Source organism: Oncorhynchus mykiss, chromosome 10, assembly GCF_013265735.2.
Source record: "Oncorhynchus mykiss isolate Arlee chromosome 10, USDA_OmykA_1.1, whole genome shotgun sequence".
Lineage (NCBI taxonomy): Eukaryota > Metazoa > Chordata > Actinopteri > Salmoniformes > Salmonidae > Oncorhynchus > Oncorhynchus mykiss.
The window spans coordinates 39,510,992-39,525,011 of NC_048574.1; the positions used below are offsets into that span (position 1 = coordinate 39,510,992).

General features: G+C 48.3%; 1 protein-coding gene across 16 annotated transcripts in view; it reads right to left on the bottom strand.

Moving 5' to 3' along the window:
* The window catches only part of LOC110533864 (RNA-binding protein Musashi homolog 2), a 324,500-nt gene that overhangs the window by 200,806 nt on the left and 109,674 nt on the right, over positions 1-14,020 (bottom strand). For all 16 annotated transcript variants that reach the window (XM_036990243.1, XM_036990244.1, XM_036990237.1 and 13 more), the window contains exon 6: positions 9,195-9,287. In XM_036990243.1, coding sequence (XP_036846138.1) covers positions 9,195-9,287 — 93 coding nt within the window. The remainder of the gene's footprint in view (positions 1-9,194; positions 9,288-14,020) is intronic.

A 14,020-nucleotide genomic window follows, 5' to 3' on the forward strand; every position in this document is an offset into this window, starting at 1 on the left:
TGTATAGTTTTTTCCTTTTAAATTGCTTTTGTTATCAAAAAAGCTTTTTTCATTACCCTTTAGTCGACTCCAATACACCTATACACCTATAGACCTATAGACCTATACACCTATAGACCTATACACCTATAGACATAGGTGTAAAACTAAATGAGGACTGGATCCCTCCCGGGGACACTAAATACCTTTGGTAAATCTAAAGTATGTTGTTGACATATCCACTCTAAAACTCTGGCTTCTTCCCCCTGACACAGCTCAGCGTTCAACACCATTGTGCCCTCCAAGCTCATCACTAAGCTAAGGAGGCTGGGACTGAACACCTCCCTCTGCAACTGGATCCTGGACTTCCTGAAGGGCCATCACCAGGTGGTGAGGGTAGGTAACAACACATCCAAAACGGAGACCCTCAACACGGGGGCCCCTCACGGGCCCCTGCGTGCTCAGTCCCCTCCTGTACTCCCTGTTCACCCACGACCGAGTGGCAGCGCACAACTCCAACACCATCATTAAGTTTGCAGACGACATGACAGTGGTAGGCCTGATCACTGACGATGATGAGACAGCTTATAGGGAGGATGTCAGAGACCTGGCAGTGTGGTGCCAGGACAACATCCTCTCCCTCAACTTCAGCAAGACCAAGGAGCTGGTCATGGACTACAGGAAACTGAGGACCGAGCACGTTCCCATCCACATCGACAGGGCTGTAATGGAGCGGGTCGAGAGCTTCAAGTTCCTTGGTGTCCACACCATTAAGGATCTATATTGGTCCAAACACACCAACACAGTTATGAAGAGGGCAAGGCAACGCCTCTTCCCCCTCAAGAGGCTGTAAAGACTTGGAATGGGCCCGCCGATTCTCAAAACATTCTACAGCTGCATCTTGACTGGCTGCATCACCGCATGGTATGGCAACTGCTCGGCATCCAACTGCAAGGCGCTACAGAGGGTAGTGCGTATGGCCCAGTACATCACCAGAACCTCTATACCAGACGGTGTCAGAGGAAGGCCCTAAAAATTGTTAAAGACTCCAGCCACCCAAGTCATAGACCGTTCTCTCTGCTACCGCACGGCAAGCGGCAGGGACACACACACACACACACTACATACGCTCACACACACACATGCATATTGACGCCACACACACTCACACTTAGACACACTTTCACACACTTTACAGACGTTGCCGCTACTCTATTATATATCCTGATTGTCTAGTCACTTTTATCCCTACCCACATAAACAGTGCATTCGGAAAGTATTCAGACCCTTTGACTTTGTCAACATTTTGTTACGTTACTGCCTTATTCTAACATGGATTACATCATTTTTTACTCCCTCATCAATCTATACACAATACCACATAATGACAAAGCAAAAACAGGTTTATAGAAATGTTTACCATTTTTCTTTACGGAAATATCACATTTACATAAGCATTTAGACCCAAAGCACCTTTGGCAGCAATTACAGCTACAAGCTTGGCACACCTGTACTTGGGGAGTTTCTCCCATTCAAATTCTGTCTGGTTGGATGAGGAGCGTTGCTACACAGCTATTTTCAGATCTCTCCAGAGATGTTCGATCGGGTTCAAAGTCCAGGCTCTGGCTGGGCCTCTCAAGGACATTCAGAGACTTGTCCCAAAGCCACTCCTGCGTTGTCTTGGCTGTATGCTTACGGTCGTTGTCTTGTTGGAAGGTGAACCTTTGCCCCAGTCTGAGGTCTTGAGCGCTCTGGAGCAGGTTTTCATCAATGATCTCTCTATACTTTGCTCTGTTTATCTTTCCCTCGATCCTGACTAGTCTCCCAGTCCCTGCTGCTGAAAAACATCCCCACAGCATGATGCTGCCACCACCATGCTTCACTGTAGGGATGGTGCCAGGTTTCCTCCAGACGTGACACTTGGCATTCAGGCCAAAGAGTTCAATCTTGGTTTCATCAGATCAGAAAATCTTATTTCTCATGGTCTGAGAGTCCTTTAGGTGCCTTTTGGCAAACTCCAAGCGGGCTATCGTGCCTTTTACTGAGGAGTGGCTTCCATCTGGCCGCTCTACCATAAAGGCCTGATTGGTGGAGTGCTGCAGAGATGGTTGTCCTTCTTCTGTCAGAGTGACCATCGGGTCTTTGGTCACCTCCCTGACCAAGACCATTCTCCCGTCTCGTTATAGTTGTGTTATTATTTTATTTTTATTTAGCAAATATTTTCTGTACTTTTTTAACTCTGCACTGTGGAGAATGGGATCGTAAGTAAGCCTTTCACAGTAAAGTCTACACATGTTGTATTCGGCGCATGTGGCCAATAGAATTTGATTTGAGCTGCTGAGGGACAGCTATGGTATCTGCTTCACACACACACACACACACACACACACACACACACACACACACACACACACACACACACACACACACACACACACACACACACACACACACACACACACACACACACACACACACACACACACACACACACACACAAACCTCTCTAGTGTAAGGGCAGTCACTGCTCAGATGTGTAATACCACAGAGGCTTCCTTAGGCCTTTGCATTTAACCACGGTAGCGACAGACAGACAGACAGACAGACAGACAGACAGACAGACAGACAGACAGACAGACAGACAGACAGACAGACAGACAGACAGACAGACAGACAGACAGACAGACAGTACCTTTCCATGCAAGGAGAGGAGAGGAGAAAAAACAACAAGGACATTTACCCAGTGCTTTTACCAGGGCTGAGCGTGGGAGGTAGTCATCCCAGGAGGCAGCTTGTAGTTGTGTACTTGGATTAGTGGCAGAGAGAGAGAGAGAGAGAGAGAGGGAGAGAGAGACTTCTCTGTACAGGTAGACCAATGGGACTGTGCTTAGTCAGTGTGCCCTGTGTACAGTCAGGAGTTTTCCTCAAGTTGCCGCACCTTAAACCTGCCATCAGCAGCCTTGGAATATGAAGAAAGCGTTTTGATAACGCCACCTTGCTGTTAGAGGATATGAGGGCCAAATATGCAGGATGCTGCAAAAAATACCACAGACATGAAGGTACAGTGGTTCTCAAGACCCAGGTTGACTGTAAGGCAGGCAGTTACACCGCAATGTGTTCCATGAGAAACCCCCAGTTTTCATTTCCTACTTTACGGCTGGTTGTTCAGTGTGTAAATGGCCTAACTCAGTCATTTCCTAAAGCACTCCAGCACTGGAATGGAATGTTGCCTTTGACAACCCGCTGTTAGGGAAAACCGTCTCATGATAGATTTTTTTTTCCCATTTTTCAGCACAGCCCCACACTTAATAGTAGTGGTACATTTGGGAGAGAGGTGGTTTCACATCTCTTCAGAAGCCTGTCAGATGTGAGGTGAAATATGACACCGTCATTTTGTTTCTCATTTTCTCTGCCTTGGCGTTGCTTGCCGCGGCAATGCGGGGCCTGTCACTCAGAGGCCAGCGCCTGCCTTTGTGGCTCTCGACACCACTCTCCAAATACCACCTGTCACAGCAGCCCCCTCTTTAAATACACTCACACACACACACACACACACACACACACACACGCTCCATCGAGGGAGAAAAACACACACACTACCGCTGCGGCCAAAAGAGCCCTTTTCGGGGGATGTATTAATTTCCGAGCGTGATCTTGGCAAGTGCCTCCCTCGTTTAAAGATCAAGTGGCCCCAGAGTGGAAAGTTATTAGCGCCCCTGGGCTTATGCTTACAGGTTAATGCACTGCATTCATGGCTGTGAAATTCCATATATCTGAGGAAATAGGCTTTTTTCAGGGCTAATCGCTTCCTGGGCCTGTTTCTATCGGTGTGTTTTCCCACCTGGGCTACAGCTCCACACAGAGCACAGCAGAGAGCAGGTTGTGGTTTGCCTGGTTGTTTAGGAGCTCTGATAGTCACAGGGAGGAGGATGCTGAGTGGCAGATGAGTTCTGACAGCTCCTTTGACGAATTGCTCAACCCACCAGCCGTTTGAAAGGCTGCTGTAGCCTCCCTCCCGCCTCACACGTCCATTTCCTCCTTCCTGACACAATACCACAGGGAAGATTGCTGCTGCTGCTGCTTTCTGCCTTGACCAGATTTACCCCAGTGAGCAGGTGCTGGGAATCCCATCCAATCACAGTCAATCTTCTTTAAACAGATCGTTCTTTAAGCAGCACTACTGGGGCCTCTACGTTCCATCAGCCATTGACATAATGAGTCACTGTAACGCAATCAAGGCAATCCTGGCTTATCCAGGGGGAGCCATTTCAGGGAGGGACGTCGGTAGACAGTCTGCACAGACGCACCTCCACCGCGTGTCAATCCCCCATGATGCGCTGTCCTAAAAGCAGGACACACCACAGAGCTCTATCAGAAACTAGATAGGTAGGTAGCTAGGGCCTACAGATAGTGAGGTATTTTAGGCTCGTGAACACTACTTTCAAAACCACAGGCTGAAATGATACAGAACCTTTATCATGCATCTCTAACACCTCTGTTGTATCACTGATCTCATCATCACAGGAAACATACTGGCTTTTTCCCTCTTTCAGTTTGTCCCTGCAGCAGTAGCAGGTTTAGGGTCAGTTCATTTCCATTGCTCTGCTCTGTCTCAGGTCCTAACTACAAGTGACTGCAGGGAGAGTGAAGAGCCGGCGTCAAGCCTTGCATGCTGCAGATGAGAGCTCCTATGGACCTGATGCTGGCTTATCAAGCCAGCTCTGACCAGCAATAACACTGGAGCTGTGTCCTTCTGGCCTACTACTATAGAGACCACAGCCTGGATGGAGAAATCCAGCACAGTGCTAAATGTCGGCAAATGTTCAACTAGACTCTTAAGAGGTGAGAGGAGATGCAGAGGGATATGGAAATGTCATGCAAATGTCCACCTGCTTGTGTGTGACTGGAGAGAAATGAGCTACTGTGATATCTCTGAAGCGATGCAGGTGCGATGTGTCACAGAGGATGTCTCCTGCATATCAAAGGCTTGAAAAGAAAACTGGTTCAGAACTTAATAAAGGCAAATACAGGATTTGAAGTGTTTTTCATGTTGTAATACTTCAATATCACAACCATCAAAAGGCTAAGCTTGGAGGATTTCATATTTCACTTCAATGCAAAAATGTCTGCATGAGCAAAAAAATAAATAAATATGGAAACTCCAGTAGTCTGTTGATGTTTTAATCTGATGCATTTTAGCAAACAAACAATAACTCATCAAATCCCAAAGAAAGATTTCCTCCACTGCGTCCCATATTTACTGGTTGGGAAGCGGGGATCTAAACGGTGTTGTTTGCGTTCACTGGGGCAGGAAGCTTGGCAATGCACTAATGGACATCAGCACTGTTTTTATTTGGTACGCCTGAAAAACTCAAATGATGTTATTAAATGTAAGCGCTTGGGCAAGTATGCTAAATGAACTAACATGGAGTCCTGGATGCAGCCGTTATGGACAGTCACACATTGTGGTTTTCTGCCATTTACAAAATCTCAATGCACAACGAAATGTCAGCCATGATATTAGATTACCGGAGCACCAGAACAAATTTCCTGTCACTAACTAAGGCATCCTTTTTTCATTATTTTATTGTTGCATTTTTTCTCTCATCTGCTTCCTGTCAGGAGAAGTCAGTGTGTGAGAAGAAGACCTAGTACTGAACTGAGGGACAGTGAGATGACACAAACCACAGGCTTTCATACTTTTGTGTCTTCCTGTTCACCTACAGTATTGTACCCTCTCTCCCCTCAGTGTGTGAGTGTAGTCCCTGTCCTACGGGAGCAGTACGACAGGATGTGTAGACAGATATTCAGCTAATCTTAGAGAAATGGAAAATGTTTCTGACAGAGATCTCAGGTTCAAATGCCCCCAGGACCCTCCCTCAGTCTGACCCTATGACCCCACCTAACCCTCCTGCAGACCAATCAGCTCAGTGGCAGTGAGCATGTTAAGGGGGATCCTCCTCCTGGTACTACAGTAGCTGGCTCCCACCCAGTAGGACATGGGAACCGGGGCAGAGGAGGACATTAAGGCCTGATTGTGGCAGCCCACTGGCTTGGAAACAACTGCAGGCTGGGGCTGATGAAACCAAGCACTGGACCCCCAGTCAAACCACAGCACAGAACACAGTGAAGGCCAGAGGGAACAAAGCGGCAAGCAGTTGTTTCAGCTTAGCCAAATAAGGACGGCTTGGAGTGAGACGCACTCCAAGCCGATTACAGTAAACCAATGACTAAGCATAAGCCATCTCAGATAAATAGGCCCTTCACTGTGGTTAGGCCCTTCACTGTGGTTTGGCTCTTCACTGTGGTTAGGCCTTTCACTATTATTGGGGCCTTCACTGTGGTTAGGATCTTCACTGTGGTTAGGATTTTTACTGTGGTTAGGATTTTCACTGTGGTTAGGCCCTTCACTGTGGTTAGGCCCTTCACTGTGGTTAGGCCCTTCACTGTGGTTAGGCTCTTCACTGTGGTTAGGCCTTTCACTGTTGTTAGGATTTTTACTGTGGTTAGGATCTTCACTGTGGTTAGGATCTTCACTGTGGTTAGGATCTTCACTGTGGTTAGGCCCTTCACTGTGGTTAGGATTTTCACTGTGGTTAGGATCTTCACTGTGGTTAGGATCTTCACTGTGGTTAGGCCCTTCACTGTGGTTAGGCCCTTCACTGTGGTTAGGCCCTTCACTGGGTTTGGGTTTTCACTGTGGTTAGGCCCCTTCACTGTGGTTAGGCCCTTCACTGTGGTTAGGCCCTCTTTTCTGGCCTGGTCTCTATAGTTCTATTGTTATGTCAGGCTGTAATTAATTATGAGGGTGACCACTGGCCCCCTTATTTAATCAAAGGTCTGCTACCAGTTGTTTGCTTCTTGATGGTAAGTGTTTTTAACAGCTGCATGCAATGTAAAAATGATTACAAATCTGCTGATGCAGAGCTCTCACATAATGGTATTATACCAGGAGATCAGTGTTTATTTTGAACACAATCACCCCTAGACTTTTCCACGGGATACAGACATACCTGTTACTGGGCCCTTATGTGAACCTAATGCATCAGTCCTACATGAAGCCAGTACAGTACGTTTTGCTGTACTGGCAGTAGTCAGTACACAGACAGTAGAAATGGGCTGCCTCAGAGGAACTGAGAGGAGAGATCTTGTCACTGTCAGTCACACGGGGGTATTGGGATGCATGAGAATCAGTCTTTACACACTGATACTGTACTTCAGGCCCATTCATCTGGCTGTCAGCGGCACATTACTCGGACGTATTCAGTGTACTCTGGGTAACACAGTAATACTATGTAGAGCAGGCAGACCTCTCCGAAGTTGTACTGGGGGTTTGGATATGTGCACTTTTACTAATGATGACAGGTGGGACAGTGGGAGAGAGTGATGTATATGAGAGCTGTCAGTTCCCTTCCTCTCCCTGTATCCTACCCTGTCAGAGGCTGAGGGAGGAGAGGAGAGGAGAGGAGAGGAGAGGAGAGGAGAGGAGAGGAGAGGAGAGGAGAGGAGAGGAGAGGAGAGGAGAGGAGAGGAGAGGAGAGGAGAAAGGAGCAAGGAGCAAGGAGAAAGAACAGAGAGATATCATGCAGTAACCCCGGTGTGATCACACTACCTGTTTCGAACACCTTATCCCCACAACAACCGCCACCTCTGCTGCCTGCCTGCCCACATCCTGCTAATTGGCCTATGTCGCCTAGACCTGAACACACACACACATACACAGATACACAAACGCACGCACCTTGCCCAGTCCACACAAACACAGAGCCACACCCAAAGACAATTCCCAGGTCGCTAGCCTAGTGTGTTCACCTGAGTCCTGCGCTGCATTGGTACAGAGGAGAATATCTCTCTCTAAGTCTCTCTTTCTCCCTTTCTCTCTCCTCACTAAAGCATTCTAGACATGTACATCCCAGACATCTGAATGATGAGCCCTGCTGCCACTGCTGTGGCCACATCCCCCCTCCTTCCCCCCTTCTCCATCCTTCTGTGGAGGAGAAACTAAATGAATTGGTTGTCTTTCTCCGGGCGACTCCTAAGAGCGCAGCATGTGATGGTGATAATGGCGGGTTGCATTGGACAGCCAGGTTATTTAATAAATGGTTGGATGCGTGTCACAGAGGGGATGCAGCGGAACAGACACAGACACCATCAGCCAGCCAGGCAGGCAGAAGAGACAAGCCACTTCCTGCCCACCTCCCCTTCTAATAACACCTAGGCTAACAACTGTGATTTCCTCCCTGTCTGTGACACACACACACACACACATGCACACGCACACACACACACAATCAGACTGATTTGTTTGTCTCCTCACAAGTGTTTGAGGATTCCTTAATGAGGTAAAAAAAAAAAAAAAAAAAACTTTGTTTAATCAAGTCAATCATGTCATTCAATCAAGTCGACATTTGTGTTGAGCCCTTTTCAGTCTCGATGATTACAACCATGGCCGCTCTGAATATTTTCTTGCTGCTCTGCGCTGCTGGGCTCAGCTATGGCTTCACTGCTACTTCCTCCCCTTGTGAGTCATCTTCTTTTGGAATAACATTCCAGCTAGTGCCCTGGCCTGTGCTCTGCTCCCATACCCAGGAGCTAAATGACCACTGACCATAATTACCATGGAACTACATATCACTGGGGAGTTATGCAGCCGTGTTAAAGGATTTACATACCCATGATTGACTTAACTGGCCATTCAGAAATACAGAGATTATATCACACACAGAGATGAGATGTGCAGTACATGCTCAAAGGACAATTATTGAGGTCAAGTGCTGAGCTGATATTGTAGAGGAAGCATCCTCAGTTTCACACAAGGTGACCTTGAGCGGAAATCTAGTATCAAATCAAATCAAATTGTATTGGTCATATACACAAATTTAACAGATGTTATTGCGGGTGTAGCGAAATGCTTGTGTTCCTAGCTCCAACAGTGCAGTATTATCTAACAATACAAATTAATATGTATCTGAGTACAGTGGGTGTGTGAAGGCACTATGGATGTAATTCTGCAAATCTCTTGCAGTATGTTTGGCTGCGTATTTGCATGTCCACATCCCCTTCACTCAGAATGGACTGGGAGGTTAGTCATAGACCACAGCCTGGAAACAGCAGCCGAGGACAGTGACAGGGTATGAATACCCTCCAACCCACACTGACATGGTTTGCCAACTGCCAGACCATACAAGGGAGGAACCCACAATGATTCTCCTTACCTTCCCAAACTGTTCAAAATACTGCTTCACATCTTCCACTACCGTGTTGGCTGACAATCCACCCACAAATATTTTCTTTGTTCTTGTGACCATCTGGAGAGAGAAAGGGAGAGAGAAAAGAGATGGGTGATCAGCCTTAAAACGCATCATAACACCTTTCAATGTGAGTCCAAACATAAGATCAGCTCAAGACTGGCCCCTCCATAAGGGATGGAAGAGCAAGGGAGATAAAGCGAGAGAGAAGAGAAAGGAGGGGCCTCTCTATTGTCATGGTGAGACTTCCTTTTGTGGAAAGCATTGTGTACACTCTTAGGAAAAAGGGTTCCACAGGGGGTCTTCGGCTGTCCCCATAGAAGAACCCTTTTGGGTTCCATGTAGAATCCTCTGTGGAAAGGGTTTTACATGGAACCCAAAAGGGTTTTTATCTGGAACCAAAAAGGGGTTCTGTAATAGAGAGGACACACAAGGAACCCTTATGGGTTCTAGATAGCAGTTTTTTTTTTTGTCCAAAAGTGTATGAGAGGGACCCTTTTCCCTTGCCTGCTATGAGAGAAAATATAATACTTATTTGGCATGGTCTTTCAGATGTAATGTTGATGCAAACTCTAAAAGCAGCCCCTAAAGGCACTCTCTAACCTCAAAAACAGGCAACAACTCATAGCCGTGCTGCAGCCTGTGGTGAGAATCTGTCAAAGAGGAATGCTTTATTATACATCTAACAATGTCATTTCAGATTGCACTTTACTTTAACAAACACTGCTATCTCTAATCAAAACATATTTCATTTCAACAGGGCAAAACAGAGTGTGGCACAATTAAAGCCTCCATTTCATCGTTTTTAAACGCCACTGACATGTTTGTTTTTGCTCCACAAAACATTAAGGTACTTTACATTTGATCCAAAACACTCAACACTTAAGACAGTCACAAAGAAATACATCATTTATTATTTTTCAAAACACAATTAGCTTGTGCTGGAGGAAGGAATCAGAGTGCATTAAAGCCTCAATTAATTCCAAAGTAGCAGAAATATTAAGGATTATTACCCAAGCCATCAGAAAGGGCAACATGGCACAGCTAAGTGCATCTGCAGCAGAGTGTGCACACAGCATTTAAAAAACAAGGAGTTCTGGGGGAAATAGGAAATTGTCACAATAAGATAAACAGTGTTAGAACACTGTTCCTTCTGAGATAACGAACGACTCCAACCTCATTACTCACAAGCTGTTACTGAAATGTCCAGAGAAATGATGGCACTCCTTAACATGGTAGTTCCACACATTCATGTATGCACGAGTGCACACACGCATACATATACATACACAGACGCACACACCCCAGCACTCTCTTTTCTCCTCCCGGGCCGCAGTTCTCAGGACAGGCCTGCTGGTTTTGACTAGCAGAAGTGACTTTTCGTAACAGGTTAGGAGAACTTACACAGCAGGTTAAGATAATTAACGTGGCAGGTTAGGATAATTAGGTAAAGGTTAGGAATAAGGTTAGGGGCTCCCGAGTGGCACAGCGATCTAAGGCACTGCATCTCAGTGCTAGAGGTGTCACTATATACCCTGGTTCGATTCCAGGTTGTGTCACAACCGGCCGTGAATGGGAGTAACATAAGGCGGCGCACAATATGCCCAGGGTCGTCCGGGTTAGGGTTTAGCCGGGTTAGGGTTTGCGCGGGGTAGGCCATCATTGTAAATAAGAACTTGTTCTTAATTAACTGACTTGCCGAGTGAAATAAAGGTTAAATAAAAAAATAAATGTAAAAATGGTCCCTTATGCAACTGTAACATATCCAACTCCAACCAGGCCTGGTCTGAGAACACCCTGCATTTGCACTAATGTGATTCTGCTTCCGGGCCATTAGCATGGAACTCATCCCATTTGTGTGACACCCGGTCACCATGCAAATTGTGGCGGCGGGCTGTTGGGCTGGGGTAATGCAGCTGTATCCTCCCCTCTATCTCGTTCCCCCTCCTCCCCAGGCCCTGAGCCTCCAGGGTTATCAGCCCTGCCGTCGTCGCCAGCAACCACAGCCACGGCAGCTGGTGATAAAAGGCTGTGTGGGTATTTATCAACATCACTCACTTTTATCACTGGCAATCTTGGTAATAGAAACACAAGCCAGTGTTCATCTCTGCTAGCCCTCCTACATTTTTTACAGCTGTTTCACCTGCTTCCCTTGATAGATAATCTGACTGTCTTGCCCGGCCATTGTAAGTCATTTTCAGCGAGGGTGCTCCCCCAGCCTGTCTGTAGCCAGTTAAGTTTTTAGCGCTGTCTTTATACTTTCTGACAGGGCTGCCCAAAGGCTGATGGGATTTCTAGAGCCCTGGAACAACGCAATTACTTTCCCTATTTCTCTCTCCATGGTGACAACAGACAACAGGCCTCTCTCGCTTCTTTCTCCTCTCTAGGGAAATGGCTGCAGAGTGTTTGGTGTTTCCACTGAGTGACTAAGGAGGAGGGGGGCTGTGTGTGTGTGTGTGTGTGTGTGTGTGTGTGTATTAGAATTCCGGTCAGAACAAACAGGCCAGTTGTAAAAATCCAACAACTCTGACGGCTTGTAGAGCAGAATAAATCTGCATAGAGTAAAACAAAGTGTTGTGAGACTGTTTTCTGGGAGACTAGCAGGACCTAGGGATGAGTTCCCTGTCCATAGGGATCACTGTCAATATGTCTAGCACACCCTGCAGCCAGTCCACAGACATAGAGGACAGAGGGGAGCTGTAACCTTAACTTCCCCCTCAACTCAACATGCATCAGGCCAGGCTGGGGACACCGACTGCAGCCTCCAAGGACACACTTACCCCTGCAATCATCCACGCTGTCTCTGAATGCATTACCAGCTATGATATATTGTGTGATTAGCTCATTTCAAAAGGACTATTCCTAATCTAAAAAGCAGCAGAGAGCTCAGATGAGATATGAACTGATTGGTGGGAGGGCAACTCTCCAGTGTGTGTGTGTGTGTGTGTGTGTGTGTGTGTGTGTGTGTGTGTGTGTGTGTGTGTGTGTGTGTGTGTGTGTGTGTGTGTGTGTGCGCATACACACTTCCTTGCCTTCTCCCATCCAGTCAGCGCAGGGATTGAGAGGTGGAGGTGATGGAGGGAATTGCAGCTCCTTTTAATAATGTGTTTTAACAGCGAAAGGGACGGCTGTGTAACGGGGAAAGGGGCGGCTGTGTAAGGGGGAAAGGGGCGGCTGTGTAAGGGGGAAAGGGGCGGCTGTGTAACGGGGAAAGGGGCGGCTGTGGAACGGGGAAAAGGGCGGCTGTGTAAGGGGGAAAGGGGCGGCTGTGTAAGGGGGAAAGGGGCGGCTGTGTAAGGGGGAAAGGGGCGGCTGTGTAAGGGGGAAAGGGGCGGCTGTGGAACGGGGAAAGGGGCGGCTGTGGAACGGGGAAAAGGGCGGCTGTGTAAGGGGGAAAGGGGCGGCTGTGTAAGGGGGAAAGGGGCGGCTGTGTAAGGGGGAAAGGGGCGGCTGTGTAAGGGGGAAAGGGGCGGCTGTGTAAGGGGGAAAGGGGCGACTGTGGAACGGGGAAAAGGGGCGGCTGTGTAAGGGGGAAAGGGGCGGCTGTGTAAGGGGGAAAGGGGCGGCTGTGTAAGGGGGAAAGGGGCGGCTGTGTAAGGGGGAAAGGGGCGGCTGTGTAAGGGGGAAAGGGGCGGCTGTGTAAGGGGGAAAGGGGCGGCTGTGTAAGGGGGAAAGGGGCGGCTGTGTAAGGGGGAAAGGGGCGGCTGTGTAAGGGGGAAAGGGGCGGCTGTGTAAGGGGGAAAGGGGCGGCTGTGTAAGGGGGAAAGGGGCGACTGTGTAAGGGGGAAAGGGGCGACTGTGGAACGGGGAAAAGGGCGGCTGTGTAAGGGGGAAAGGGGCGACTGTGGAACGGGGAAAGGGGCGGCTGTGTAAGGGGGAAAGGGGCGGCTGTGGAACGGGGAAAGGGGCGGCTGTGTAAGGGGGAAAGGGGCGGCTGTGGAAGGGGGAAAGGGGCGGCTGTGTAAGGGGGAAAGGGGCGACTGTGTAAGGGGGAAAGGGGCGACTGTGGAACGGGGAAAAGGGCGGCTGTGTAAGGGGGAAAGGGGCGGCTGTGGAACGGGGAAAGGGGCGGCTGTGTAAGGGGGAAAGGGGCGGCTGTGTAACGGGGAAAGGGGCGGCTGTGTAAGGAGGAAAGGGGCGGCTGTGTAAGGGGGAAAGGGGCGGCTGTGTAACGGGGAAAGAGGCGGCTGTGTAAGGGGGAGAGGGGCGGCTGTGTAACGGGGAAAGGGGCGGATGTGTAAGGGGGAAAGGGGCGGCTGTGTAAGGGGGAAAGGGGCGGCTGTGTAACGGGGAAAGGGGCGGCTGTGTAAGGAGGAAAGGGGCGGCTGTGTAAGGGGGAAAGGGGCGGCTGTGTAAGGGGGAAAGGGGCGGCTGTGCTGTACTGTTAATATTCAGGGTTTTGTGGACTGCAGTTAATATGGCAGCCTTTCTTTATCTGTATACATTTGAGGAGTTCTATGTGGCTATGAACAGCGGGAAGGGAGACCGGGTCCAGCAGCAGGACTGCTATAAGACATGACAGTTATGAAGATGTATACAGCACAGACAAGCCAGAGCAATTGTTACCTCCAACATTACCGAGAAAGTGGGTCGGCAGATAGCCTTGCAGATAGAGCTTTGGGCCAGTAACCAAATAGTGGTTTGAATACCCGAGTCGACAAGGTGAAAAATATGTTGCCGTAATTTACTCCAGGGGTGACGTACTACTATGGCTGACCCTGCAAAACAACATATTTCACTGCACCTACCCGGTATGTCACAATATAAAAACATTATCATTAAGATAAATATAG